At 49.2% G+C, this 14845-nt stretch overlaps 1 protein-coding gene across 1 annotated transcript; it reads right to left on the minus strand.

The window, feature by feature from the left end:
* Window positions 1-6816: 6816 nt before the first annotated feature.
* Window positions 6817-13608, minus strand: LOC141956757 (secreted Ly-6/uPAR-related protein 1-like). Its single transcript, XM_074897562.1, has 3 exons — window positions 13494-13608; window positions 10280-10399; window positions 6817-9001 (listed from the first exon to the last, which is right to left on the minus strand). Exons 1-3 carry the CDS (start codon window positions 13543-13545, stop codon window positions 8790-8792), a joined length of 384 nt encoding a protein of 127 aa, XP_074753663.1. The 5' UTR covers window positions 13546-13608; the 3' UTR covers window positions 6817-8789.
* Window positions 13609-14845: the final 1237 nt, after the last annotated feature.

Consider the following 14845-nt stretch of genomic DNA (forward strand, 5'->3'; position numbering starts at 1 on the left):
CACCACCCTGGCTCAGGTCTCTGTGACTTCTTGGCTTGAGGAGAGCATCCTCGTCCTCCCCCAAATATCACACGGTGTGGAACCCAGCTTGCTGCTGGTGGCGTGGAGAATGGTTGAGCTCTACAGGTTGGTGGGCTGCATGGAAACATCCATGGGTCCAGGGCAAGTGGAGGAAAAAAAGTCTGAATAAAAGATGTGGATGAAATAAAGGGGAACTGAACACCGCAGATTAGACTGGACATTAGGAAACATTTCTTTACAGAGAGGGTGGTCAAACACTGGAACGGGCTTCCTGGAGAGGTGGTCGATGCCTCAGGTCTGTCAGTGTTTAAGAAGCATTTGGACAATGTTCTTAATAACATACTTTAGCCTTTGATCAGCCCTGAAGTGGTCAGGCAGATGGACAAGATGATTGTTGTAGGTCCCTTCCCACTGAAATGATTCTATTCTATTCTATTCTATTCTATTCTATTCTATTCTATTCTATTCTATTCTATTCTATTCCATTCCATTCCATTCCATTCCATTCCATTCCATTTTATTCTACCTGACTCTGTTACCCCTAAGCCATTTCCAGAAAAAAAAAAAAAAAAAAAAAAAAAATTCAGTGCATGAAGATCCATTTACACTTTTCTGCTATTTATCACGTGATATGGCATTTTCTATAGGGATTAGATGCAGGGAATGCTTGTCCCCTGACCAGAAGGTTAATGCTTGACTGCAACTTGATATTTCTTTTCCACAGACCTCGTGGCTTGTTGAAGCAGCAGCTTGACAATAATTACATTTTATTACATGTGGAAAAAAATGTTGCATGTCTGCCAGCATTTTTCTAAGAAGTTTTGAGAGGATTTTCACAAGGGAGCCTAAAAGCTGAAGCTCAGCTCTGTGCCCTGATCGTTGCAGTGCCAGTCAAGGGCAGGTTATCTGGTGTGTGCTCTGGGTAGGTGACAGAGAATGGCCTACTCATCCCCATTTCCCATTCGATGAAAAAAGCTTTCTCGGTCTCATTCAGGAAAACTGATGGAACAAGACACCTCCAGTGAGACTTTCATCTGTGTTTTTTCCATTGGATAAGGAATCATGAACTACCTTCATAAAGGGTTAATACTGTAGCTCACAAACTGCCTGATTAAAGCACCTCCCAGCTCCTTTATCCAACCCAACCATACCCCAGGAGACTGCCCTAACAACAGGTTGTCCAAGGATCCTTTTTGTGTTGGCCTTTTAGCTCATGAGACCTTGAACATAGCCTGGATCGCCCAAGGTAACCATGGCTTGAAGATGACATAGTCACAGAAAATGAACATTTCTGTGCTTGGAGATCTGATCTTCCAAGAGCAGATCAGAACAGGCTGGCTTGTTTAGGCTAACAAAACAGCTGAGACAGGACCAAGTGCCCATAGAAAGGCCATCTCAGAGCAAGGAGAAGCATAAGCAATATCTTATTACTAATGTGGTTTGTGACCATTGCAAGAGCGAGTGTCTGGAACAGCCTCCTGCCAGCAGAGCCACAAAGATGCATATACTTCAGATGATTTTTTTTCCTTGAAGGAAGTGATAAAAAGAAGTCAGGATAGGGGTTGAGGTTTACAAGCTGAGGAGACCCTTTGCATGTGCTCATTTTGGTTAGCAGTAAAAGCCCCTTGAGACACCTAGACTGGCATGAGGAACCCCAACTGGCCCATGGCATCTTTGCACAGAGCTGGCACAGCAGAAGTCAGCTTGCAGAAAGCCCTATCATGATCTGAGGACACCAGCAGGTAAAAAAAAAAAAAAAAAAAAAAATAAAATCTCAAAGTTGCATTCCCCAAAGTCAAAGATAAACTAGACCCCTCTCCCAAGCTGCCTGTGGCTGGTGGCTGGTAGCAGTTTGTTTAAAACCCCTTATTTTCTGGGGCAGAAGTCAGATGTCTTGCTGTTAATTCTCCCCTCCTCACCAGGATGGCTTTCCTCCTCTGCTGTAAGTGCGTCAGAGTCTGTCACTATCTCCTGGGTGTTTGTTTCTTTTTCAGATTTGGATGTCATCCCCAAACACAGCGACAGCTGTCTTTACGCTAAAAACACCTCTTCCCTGGTGTCCCCTCTCACCAGAGCCAAGAGATTGGCAGCAGCCAGGAAAGATTAAAAATATTCTGGCTTGTTTGTAGCTTTACAAGGACATGGCTCATCTGATCGTAGATTTGTGTGTGCACAGGTAACAACACACAGCTGCTGGTTTGGATTCACTGCATGGCAAAGGTTTGTGAAGTCCCGGTGGGTTTCATGGGAACAGATATTCAGGTGGAAGAGACTCTACTGAAGCCCTCACTGGGACTGAAGACAGCTCAACCCTTTCTAAAGCTTCAGAGGATTCATGACAAAGAGCTACATCAAAGCACATTGTTAATGAGGCTTTGCTGTTCTGCCGTGGTGAGCGTGTCCTGGTGCTACTGGGAAGCCGGATCCCACTGCCCGCTGTGGTTGTTGCTGCTCACTGGGAGTGGTGGCACATCCCTCTGCAAGCGTCTCCCATCATTGCTGTTTCACAGCCACCCTCTGAAATCCTGCCACTGCCCGGGGAAGAGTTTCGACTGGCAAAGTGCCACCCGCCCCCAGGATTTCATATAGGCAAGTGGAAAAGCGTTGTGCCTCAGTCTGTGTTTGTGCCTTGTCTGGGGAACCAGCCAAGCGGTGAAGGTGTGTTCATAGTAGCAGGGCACAAAAAAGGTGCAAAACTTCTTGCAAGCATCGGGGTGCTCCTCACCCCACTCCTCACAAGTCCAAAGGTACTGCAGAAGCAAATGCACCAACATGAGAACCATGACATCACTCAATCTCCTTTTCCAGCAGTTTTTTATATCCCAATCCCAGATTATTGGGCGAAAGCAATTTCTTTTGCAAGGAGACTCCAAGCTGTGTGGTGTGGTTGACATGCTTGGAGGGAAGGGATGTCATCCGGTGGGACCTTGACAGGCTTGAGAGGGGGGACCCTGCAAACCTCATGGAGGGAACTTCATGTTCAAGTGCAGCGTCCTGCCCATGGGCTGGGGCAATCCCAAACACAGGCTGGGCGAGGAGTGGATTGAGAGCAGCCCTGAGGAGAAGGGCTGGGGGACATTGGTGGATGAAAAACTGACTGGGACCCAACAATGTGTGCTTACAGCCCAGAAAGCCAACCGTGTCCTGGGCTGCATCAAGAGAAGGGTGGCCAGTGGGGTGAGGGCGGGGATTCTCCCCCTTTGCTCTTCTGAGACCTTCCTGCAGTGCTGTGACCAGCTCTGGAGCCCCCAGCATAAGAAGGACACGGACCTGCTTGAGTGGGTCCAGAGCAGGCCACAAAGATGCTCAAGGGCTGGAGCCCCCCTGTGAGGACAGGCTGAGAGAGTTGGGGGGTTCAGCTGGAGGAGAGAAGGCTCCGGGGAGACCTTAGAGCTGCCTCCCAGGGCTGAAAGGGGCTGCGGGGAAGGGGGGAGGGACTCATCATTACCCACATTTCTAAGTGTATTCAGAAACTTAAAGCTCAGTCAACACTAAAGTTGTGTTGCAGGACCATGCCCGGTGCTGCTGACGTGTGACAATTCCCATCTGTTTAATAGGGGCTAACTGGGGAAAGGGTATTGGCATCCAGACCAGCCTCGGACAGGGGACAGAATGATTAATCGACACACCTCGTGTTTTTTAAATCCTCGTTGCAAACCATAGGCTGGAGCCCCCGGGAGTGGCGATGAAGGCTTGTGGTGTTGGCAGTTAATGCACACACGGGCCATCTGCCCCATCCTTTCACAATACTCTGAGCAACACTCTTGCATTCAGGTGACCCTAAATGACTTTTGCTATATTATTATAAAATACCAACCATGACGTTGTGCTCACCTCCCTGCCCCCTCAACGTATCTGCTTCAGAAACCCTGAAGCTTCCTTTCACCTCATTTTTAGGGAATTTTTCTTGTTCTCAGACCTGGGGTGATACTGAATAAAGAGGCTTCAGATTTGTGCTCCTCTGGAATTAGGGATGTGAGAGTCATACAGGAGAGCAATGAAGATATCCAAGAGAGGATGTGCTGGCATGTCGGCGGCAGCCTTTCCAAGTCATCCAAGGCCTAATATGGAAAAATACATCTATTTTAAGAAGAAAAAAAAAAAAAAAAAAAAAGTGCACATGATAGGTTTTAGAAGAGAAATAATTTGGGAGTGATATTGAAAATGATATCACTCCTGCTGCACTTCAGTCCTGCCAAGTGCATTCTATAATTAATAACTACTTCAGATGAAGTGACTTTCTTTTGAACGTGCAGCATTAAACATTTAAATCCCTATCTGTAAATATAAGACTGTGGCAGATATCTCCATGAGCCTTGCAGCTACATGCTAATGTATATTTATATTCTAGATAGGTATTTTTAACCAGAACTACAAGTTCTTTCTGTATTTGATTACATCAGAGCTCTATTTTACATTAAATGTCTGGACTGCAAAAATATCTCCTTCTTTTTTCTTCTCCTGGAGTTTTGCATTATTTTCTGTCCTTGTCTCTTTTTCTTTCATGCCCACCTGGATTAATGCAACTTCCAAGAGGGCTGTATGTTTTTTTTTTTTTCCCCGCTCTCCCTTCCAAAGAAGACAAAATATATAAAATGAAAATAAATCAAGCAGCAAAACAGCTCCTGGTGTTTCCCACCTTGCAGCTTGAATGAGCCTGCAATCAGGGCATGCCAGGATTACTGCCACCACTCATGGCTACACATGATCTGACCAGTGTCCTGCTGTGGAAAGCAGCTGTAAATGATCCCTGTTGGAAACGCTGGTCCTCCAAGTATTAATCACACTGTGTAGCTTTGTTCTCCCACAGCACCAGCGATGCCTTTGTGGGAATCTTGCCCAAGTTAAAGCAGCGTGATTGAACCTGAGTCCCGATGCAGCGTCAGCCAAAGCTGGTTGCGTGTGCACTGTGTCTCCAGAGGAGAAACTACCCTTTGTAATATCCACACACAGACCCCATGAGGAAAGGCCGTGCAAGGCAGATATAGGCCCTGATGGCTGGCTGGAGGTGGGACTCAACAGGGTATACCAGCTTGAATATCACAGAATCCCAGAACCATCTGGGTTGGAAAAGCCCTCGCAGCTCCTCCAGCCCAACCATGACCCTCCCCCTGACCGTTCCCAACTCCCCCAGATCCCTCAGCGCTGGCTCAGCCCGACTCTTCAACCCCTCCAGGGATCCCGGGGACTCCCCCCTGCCCTGGGCAGCCCATTCCAACGCCCAACAGCCCCTTCTGCACAGAAATCCTTCCTCAGAGCCAGCCTGACCCTGCCCTGGGCAGCTTGAGGCCATTCCCTCGGGGCCTGGCGCTGGCTCCTTGGCTCCAGAGACTCATCCCCCCTCTCTGCCCCCTCCTGGCAGGGAGTTGCAGAGGGCCAGGAGGTCTCCCCTCAGCCTCCTCTGCTCCAGACTAACCCCCCCTAGTTCCCTCAGCCATTCCTCGTACAACATGTGCTCCATGATCCTCACCAATGCGGGTCTGCAAACACCTCCCTGAAAGTTGAGTCTCTGTCTTGCTTTGCTCTTTCATTTCTAGATGGACAAAAGCATTTGCAACTGAAAGCAGGTGATGCAGCCCTACAGATGTGCAGCCCCACATTTGTAGAAGGTGATGGAAAAGGCAACTTTTTGCATAAGGCAGTGAGGAGAGCCCTCTAGTCTGGAGGCAAAGCCTCTGGACGTGCACAGAATGACTGCTGGGAAGAACAAACCCCAGAGGGGCAGGTAAAATCCTTCAACACAGCGACAGCAGCTCTGCAAAGCCTCATCTTGCAGGGCCAAGAGGCTGCGGGTCTTTTTATGGCCCTTTGGAGACACATCTTTTTGTTCTACTTTATTCAGCCTATATTTAAACTTCTCCCTCCATATGTCCACTTGACCCAGTGACGCAAAACTCTGCCAACTCCTTTGAATCCCCTGGCAGTGTCCTGCATTTTCTGGGGCAGTAGTGCTTGCTGGGTTTAACTCCTAGGGACCAAATAGCAAGAATAAAGAAAAGCAATAACCAACGCAGCAGCAAATCAAACTTTGCAAGGGCTCCCAGTGCTGACTGTTCAGCCCGAGGCTTATGGCTAACACTCTGTGAGCAGATGAATATTAATGCAAAACAGCATTCTGTACCCCTGCCACTGTGTGAAGAGCTTTTCACCTCGCCGAATCTAGGAACATATTACAAGTGCTTTGAAGCTAAACCCCGTGTTTGACTGTTTTGGTTACAGGGGAAGCTCACTGCTCTGGCGATGGAGCCACGTTAACGGGTGAGTCCCAGGTGACAGGAGAGCTGCAGCGCGGTGGGATGCAGGATGCTCACAGCCAGCGACACACGGAGAGCAGTGGTCCCCACCCACAGCACCTTTGCAGCACAGAGCGGACCCTGAATCATTGCTCCCAGCTGCCTGCTTGCCTCGCTGTGCTGAGCTCAGCTGCTTTCTCTTTGCTTGCTGCAAGAGAAGCTGCGCTAAGAAACCTCCCAGTTCTCTGTGCATGCCCCAGATGAACCTTCTGTAACTGCTGGACAGTACTTTACCCTTCTGCTACCCTTCTCTCCCTCCTCTTGCAGTGGAGATAGCCTTCAATCTAGCTCTCTCAAGGAGTATTTTTGCTCTCCCTTTCTTGTCCCCTTCTGTAGCTTTTCCCCTCTCTGGCACAGGGCAGTTTGGCAGCTGCGTGACCAGGCAGAGCCATGCCCTCCCTGCAGCCCATTGCTGCCCCACACTCCCTTCCTTGGCGAAGGCTGAGCACACAAGAAAGATGCTACAGGCTGAAAACTGGAGGATCCAACTTTATTTGCTAGATTCTCACTCAAAAGGGAACCCTCACCCTCCCAGTCCCTTTGTATCCGGACCCTGCCCCATCTGCACGTGCAATGGCTGGAGGAAGGTTCAGCCCATGTTAGTACAGCACAGGAGGCTGCAGCCAGCGTGGAAAGGCCGCTGGGCACAGCGACTTACCCAGAGCTTGAACCCAGAATAGAAAAGGGGATCTGATCTAAGGATGGTAGTGATGGTGCCTTGCTTCTGGTCTGACACATCAGGCTGTTTTTGAAGGAGGGAAACAGAGAACAGACGAGTCGGAAGCAGAAGCTGGTGCTCTGTGTCTGCAAGGGGGTGTGTGTGTGTGTAATATCAGTATTCAAGTGACTCCCAATCGTTATCCTCTCAATGGCATTTTTCCTCCCGTAGACCTCAGCATTGCAAGGGTGTTTCAGGGAAGCTGTCACTGTTTTAGTAAAGCAGGGAACATCTCACCGACAGAACAAAGGGGATCATCATCCTCCTGAGCCCCAGGCCCTCTGCCAAGGAATGCGATGCCTTGTCAAAGTTTTCTTGCAAATGGTACTGAGACAGACCTTGAGAAACAATTACCTCTGTGCAGTGAAGAAAAAGGGCCCCCCTGATTATTCCTTTGGTTTCCTGGCTTATAGAAACAGAGTGGAAAATGGAAAAAAGGGAGGAAAAAAAATAGGGAGAACTAATAGACTTTGCCACAGAGGGGGTTGTAGGGGTGGCATGAGCACGCAAGGATGGTGCATGGGATGTACCCATGCTCCATTCTGTCCTTGCAGGTTGCCTTCTGCTCCCTGGGATGAGCCCTGGCAATAGGAACAGAGCAAATGGCAAGTTCCCCAGCTCTCCTCCACCGGAGAGGGCTACGAGCTGGGCATGCCTGGTTCATCTGTATCTGCTTCCACTCCATCTGGTTTTACAGCGGACAGAGCATCAAAATCAACCTTACAGCTGCTCCAAGGGAGAACAGAGCAAAGCCCCAGGTGGGACCCAGTAGCACAGTTAACCTGTGTGAGTAAAGCTGTTGGCTTTTCCTAGAGTTGGGGGTCTGGGGTAATCATTACTTTTCCTTTCCTGCAGTCTGTGCTATGAAGGGACAGGGGAGGTCAGAGTGACAGAAGTTGCTTGAAATGATCTATAAAACATCTGGGAAGGGAAATCCAGGAGCTCTGACTGCAACTTGAGCTCAGGCAAGGGGCTGTTGAGGGTTTTGGCTAGCCAGATTCCCAAATTTGTTTTTGAAGGTCTAACTTGCCCTGGCCTGTTAGCCCAGGGTGTGTTTTGAGCCTTCCAGAAATACATCCCATCTCAACACATGAAGACTGAGCCATTCTGAACCCATTCCATAGCTTATTGTAGACAGAATTATGGGCCAGCTCTCTGCAGTCGCAAGCCACACTCTGCTGAGCAGGTAACAAGCGGGGACCAACAGCCACCCACTACTCTGACTCGAGAGATGGCACCAAAAGTGGGAAGAAAATAAACCAAGCTCCTGGTGGAGTGTTGCAGGGGTTTGGGGGTGTGTGGGGGGGATGTGCAGAGGGATTTAATAGAGGCACATGGGCACAGGTTGTGTGGGAGCTTGGGGACACCTGGGAAAAAAGCCCTGTCCACGTTCAGTGGGGATACAGCTCCGGGTCCTGCTGAGGATGATGCCAGAACACCAGCCTTGATGGCACTGCCCGCTTCATCCACTGCTGCTCCCCGCAGAGGAAAGCTGTCAGGGGAGATGTAGGTCCCCAGGCCCAGAAGCAGCTGAAGGTAAAGAATATCTGCTTAGCAGATGGAGAATGGAAATCTGAGGGGTTTACATCCAGGTGCCCAGACCCTTGGCTTGAATCCACTGGAATTCACAGCACTAAAGATGAGTGGAGCCACACACCAGCGAAGAAGGTTGTTCCCAAGGCATCTACGAGTTCACGAGGCAGCTTGGCCGAGAGAGGAGTGGGGGTGTTTCAGCTGGAGCGTGGGCATTTGTGACGTTACAGAGAGCACTGGAGGAGCACGCCAAGAGCCATGGCCATCAGACCCAGCGCTGCGGAGCTGCTTCGCACCCCGTTGCTGCTCCTGGTGTCATCGGTGCAGAGGTCGGTGTAGCAGCATGACTTGGGTCTGGTTGCCCCTATCCCATCGTAGGAGAGGCATTCCTCCTCACAGCTTCTAGTCACAGTGATGTTGCCGAAAAAGGGGTAACCTGAAACAAGGCAGATTGGAGAGGGAGAGAAGGGCAAGAGGGAAAAGGAAACGGTAAAGGAAGATGCAGACAGCTGGCATCAAAAATTGCACTGAATTTGTGCAAAGGAGGGGCATTAAAAGTGAAGTGTTTATAGGCAAGTAAAGGCAAATAAGGTTTTGAGCATCTCTAAGTCGTGGGTGCCTGCAATCCAGACTTCCCTTTGTAGGAGCAGGACTTCCAGTTCTGCCTGGTGACTTCCTCTCTCCCTCCTGCTCCTTCCAAATTTATTCCAGCGTGGACAAAGGACACAAACCCCTGTTTATTTTGTTCAGGTGAGTTGGTCCTGCAATGGCTTTGCATCGGAAGTGGCAGGGCCAAGGAACACTGGTGTAACACTGGCATGGTGCCTGGTGAGAGGGTGTTAGAGGAAAGCCTCTACAAACAAGGAGAGAACCCCGGAGTTTCTGCTGTATGTTTGCACACATCTATAGGTTCAGTGTCCATAAGGGTGCAGGAGTAGGAAAACCAAAACAAACAGAGTAAACAGAGTAACTAGAGTGAGTGTATACTTGACTGAGAGTCTGAATCTGATGGATTTCTTTCCTTCCCGCTCTAAAGTTGGGTAACGCCACCTGGATACTTATAGAGAAGTTAAAAGATAATCCAAGCTGGGACTGGGAGGGGGAGAGAGAAGCATGGCCAGCGGGTTGAGGGAGGGGATTCTCCCCCTCTGCTCCACTCTCGTGAGACCCCCCCTGCAGTGCTGTGTTCAGGTCTGGGGGCACCAACATGGGCCTACTTGAGAGGGTCCAGCAGAGGTCACAAAGATGCTCAAGGGCTGGAGCACCCCCCTGTGAGGACAGGCTGAGAGAGTTGGGGGGTTCAGCTGGAGAAGAGAAGGCTCCGGGGAGACCTTAGAGCGGCCTCCCAGGGCTGAAAGGGGCTGCGGGAAAGGGGGGAGGGACTCTTTATCACAGTGTGTAGGGATAGGACAAGGAGTAATGACTTTAAACTGACAGAGGGGAGATTTAGATGAGATCTAAGGCAGAAATAGTTCCCTGTGAGGGGGGTGAGGCCCTGGCACAGGCTGCCCAGAGAAGCTGTGGCTGCCCCCTCCCTGGAAGGGCTCAAGGCCAGGTTGGACGGGGCTTTGGGCAACCTGGGCTGGTGGAAGGTGGCCCTGCCCAGGGTAGTGGTGTTGGAACGAGGTAATCTTTCCAGTCCCTTCCAACCCAAACCTTTCTACGATTCTATGATCTCTCCCCACAAGCACTCACAGCAAGCGATGAAGCCTACCCGTCTCTACAGAGTGCAGCGTTGTTGTGCAGACGGTGGATTTCGGGGGGCACAGGGTGGCTGTTCTGCACTTAGCAATGTCCGTTGGTTCTTTGCACGTGTAGCATCGTAAGGAGTGGGCTGCAGAGGGAAACAGAATGGGAGTCAGGTTTTGCAGCAGCGAAGACGACGAGTCTGCAGGTTCTCTGCTCTGTGGTGAGGACTATGTGATGGTCAATACTTCATCCCCCCCTTGGCCAGATGTGGTGGTCTAGGAAAATAAGCACATCTGGAGGCGATGGCAAATCTTGGATATGTCAGGGGGGAAAGACCAGACCCCAGCACCAAAAGATGAGGATGACTTTGCAGAGAGTTGGGCATGATCGCTACCTTGGGAGCTCAGCAGCCTGAAAAGAACAGGGATCTAGAAGGATCTATTGTCTGAGCAGCTTTGATAAGAACTTTTCATCCTTTGTAAGAAATGCTGGAACATGGAGCAAAATAGCTCCTTCTGTTGAGAGCAGCATTCACCATCACTGAAAGACTGGCAGTTCCCCCATCCCTCCACCCACAGCGACAGCTCCTCCGTGCTCGTGTAGAGGGATTTCTGCAGAACTTAGTAACTGAGAGCAGAATTTAAATTTCAGAGCTGTATTAGAGATCCTAAGGGCTGAACGTGGCCCCAAACCCACTTTCATAAGGGGATACTGCTGCTTTTTCAAAGAGACGATGCGATAAAGCTCTTGCTGGCTGCCTGTTGACAGAGGAACACCTTTACATATGTAAACACTGATCCCAGCAGTTTTTCAAAAGTCTCGGTATGAGACCCGTCCGTTCGCAGCCGGCAGATACCGAGTGTGCATATTTTTTGGAGCCGTGCTGTTGTGGCTTGATGACAGAAACCAGCGTGGTCTGATATTTTCTATCCTACCTGCCTTCGACCAACACAGCTATAAACCACCCAAATGTGTTCACTGCCATCTATTGGCAAAATTGCAGAAAGACGATGCTGTTCTAGGCCTGCAGTTAAATATTAGAAACATCTGGCACTTTGTGATAAGGATAAATATTTTTGAAGGCACTTGTTTGAACACCCGACTCGAGAAAGACTTTTCAGGGCGTCTACTTTTCTTAGCGCCTCCTTTGGAAAATTCAGCTGGGCGATAGAGCCTACACCATGCAAAAATCTTTGTCCTCTTTGCAGAGGTGGAAAGAACTTTTTAACGTGAGCAGTGGTGGTGTTCTTTTGGCCATATCCTTTGTAAATAAGTGTGGTGGAGCCACCCCTGTTTACCTGAGCTGAGGACTTGTGTAGATCCCTTTCAAATGACCCATGAGAGGTTGTTTTCTATTTTAACGTGTAGTGCCCACTGAGAGAGAAATGTCACCCTGACAAGCGTATGGATGTTTGTGAGTGTGTAGGACTGGCTAACGTCTGGGTGAGGCAGTACTAGCTTAAAATCTGAGAAACTGAGCTGCAACCTTTGGGTTTAGTTGGTGTCCAAACCTCACCATTGTCATGGGTGAACAGGGCAGTGCCATGGGCTTTGGGGGAATTACTTCCAGTTAAGTTCAGGTTTAAGGAAAAAAATCCTCAGCCCTCTTATATTTCACTGACTCTGGGTGGGGAACTTAGAGGACACTGGTTTTGTAAGAAGTGGAAGAGTAAAGGCCAAAACCATAAGAACCAAGACAGAAGAAGTGAACAAAGAGGACAATGCTGTGTCCTGAACTGAGGCCAATAATTCACCGCTCATCACTGTCCAGAGGTACCTTCTACCCCTGATATCAAAACTCTGGAAAATGAATGCTCACAGACATATTCCTCAGCTGCAAAAGCTGTGCCTAGACCAGCTTCTTCCCACTGGATCTTCCCAGAAAAAACATTTCTTCCTCCATCTCAACTATAAAGCAAAGCGTGGTGATGCCTCTCTGTTTCCATAAAGCACTTGGAGACCTGGTGGGTGGAAGCCTGCTCTGGCAGTTCCTCAGCAACCCCATCAAATCCAGGACAGGGGTAGACCCAGAAAAGGGAAAAGAAACATATAATACACCACCTGTGAAATACATTGAAAGAAAGAAAGAAAAAAAAAAAAAAACAAACAAAAAACAAACAGCAGGTTTTAAAAGGTAAAAAATTGCAGTGGCTCTACAGAAGTAACTACACCTGACCTGGGTCAGCCCTGTGGTGGGTTTAACCCAGAGCATGTCCCTCAGCCAGCAGCTTTAAAGACTTTAAAGACACTTGGAAGAAAGAACTGGGGACAGGGGTTTTAAAAAAGAGCAACGCAGCCTGAAGAAGAGATCCAACACATTTCTATGCATAAAGACTTGTGGGGTGTATGCTTCTCAGCCTTCTTCCATTTGCAATCCTCTGAGCGATCTCCATGTAGCCTCTGGATGGAGGTGTTCGACCCCTGCCCAGGCTGCTTTTCCCTTGAGATCTTTCAGAGTCCCGTGAAAGCAGCCTGAGGATCTCTGGGACCCATGGGCTGTAGGTTAAAACCCGCTGGGTTGGTGTCACCCCCAAGGATGACTCTGTCCCGGGTCAAAGGATGTATTTGCAATGGGTCACAAATAGGTGGAGTAAGAACGCAGTAATGACCAGACCCTGCTACCAGTTTGCCTGAGATCCAGATCCATCAGAGATCAAACCCAAACAGACCCAGAATTTCCAATCTCCACCTATCTCCTAATCTCTAAAACAAGTGAAAACCATGGAGAACCTTTCCAAATATTTCTGATACCCTCAGCCATACCTATAACGGAAGCCTCACCCTCGGGTTTTCTGTGTTTTCCAGCATCCGGATGGGAGGTTTTAGGGATGACAGGAGCTCAGGATGAACATACCCTATCCTGTCCCAGAGGGAACAGTTTGGCAGCTTACGGAGAGGCTGTTGGTTCAAGTTCTTGGCCATGCTTGGGCTGTCCTGTGTCATGTGGCTGTCATTTACACCTCAGTCTTATGAGTTGGTCCCCTCCATCCCAGGGCACGGTGTGAGCAGGTGACAAGCGACCACTTATGTGTCCGAAGGATGCACATTGCTCTCAGTCGGGTGTCACGGCTCTCCCCACCAGGCATGCATCTCCCCTTTCCCCATTCACCCTCTCCATTGACCTTCTCAAATACATAAAGGTGGTGTTTCTCCTACCTGGGGATCAACAGGTCTTTCTGCACCGATGCCTTTCCCCTCCCCTCCCAGGCATTTCCCAGGGGGTCCCTGCAGTGTCTTACCCAACTCCGCGTATGCCAGGCCAAGCAGGAGCCCAACCAGAAGCGTCTTCATGCTGAGAGCAGATCCGTGCAGCCGGGACAGCAAAGGAGAGCTGCTCCCAGGGACCTTTATATGTTCTCCCACCCTCCACCTCCTGTTGATCCTGTGGGCGGATTCCCTCGAGGTGATCAGGGAAGAGCTCAGCTCCAGTCTGGAATGGGATTCGCAGAGGAACAAGTTCCCCGAGGAGGTGATGTCACTGCAAGGAGCATACTTCTGCCATATGTCATCTCTTCTTCAGTTTTATGTCCTGGGGCTGGTCCCATGGAAAAGGAAAAACACAGTGTACACTGCAAGGGGTGGCCCCACGCCAGTGTTTGGATGGGGAATGTGACAAGGTATGTTTGTTCCTTCTAGTCTGGCTCCGCGAGCTGGGAGCTGGGTTGTGTCATGTGTGTTGCATTGGGCAACAACGGTCTAGATGCAAGCAGCAGCAGACTGGGCTTCCACACGTGTGGGCTCAGCCTCACCAAAGCCAGTACCATGTTTTCATGCCTACTGCTCTCTGGGCTGACGGGAGGGAAGCTGGTGTGGCTGGGTTTGCCCAAAGCGTGTTTATTTTCCTAAATACAGTGCAAAAGCAAGCCCGGTTTCTGTCTCCCAGGGGCTTAGTTATTAACTGAGTCCTGGTGCTGAGCTGCTGGGCATGAGAGTCATTGAAAGGCCAGTGGAGGTGAGCATGGGAGATGGTGTTTCCAAGACTGGGATTTGGATTTATTATTTTGTTTCAGGTCCCGAGTGATGCTGGCAGACCTGGGCACTGTGCCTTCCTTTGCAAACCTGTCAGTTATTTACCAAATTTTACTCTGAAGCTGGGAAATAAACCCAACATGGCAAAATGGATCAATTTTCCCCCTACAGTACCTTCCTGATAGAAATTTTCACTTTATGCATTTCAAGGCAACCTTTTCAAACATGATAATTTTTTTTTTTTTTTTTTGTAACTTATGCAATATTTGTGGAAACAGCTTAAAAAGCTTGCAGTTAGGGAGAAATGCTTTGCCTCTCCTGTTGACTGAGCCAATGTCATTTTACATTTCATAGGAAAAGCTGATAGACCTTTTGTGGGTTTTGTTGTCATCCAGGGTGGAAAATCCCAGCATTAAGCAATTGCCTGTAAAACAGCTGAATAAGCTGAAGATGAAAAGTTTGCGAAGCACTTGGAGACTTCAGGGATGGAAACAAGTTGAGTGCACAAGCTGATTTAATGACTGGGGCTTTGCTTGTCATGGGCTCGTTGGAGCGATGCACGTGGGCATTGCTACCATTCCCAGCAGCCTATCCTTTTTCCCAGTTGAGAACGGGGCTTTTC

This window comes from Athene noctua, chromosome 2 (assembly GCF_965140245.1).
Source record: "Athene noctua chromosome 2, bAthNoc1.hap1.1, whole genome shotgun sequence".
NCBI lineage: Eukaryota > Metazoa > Chordata > Aves > Strigiformes > Strigidae > Athene > Athene noctua.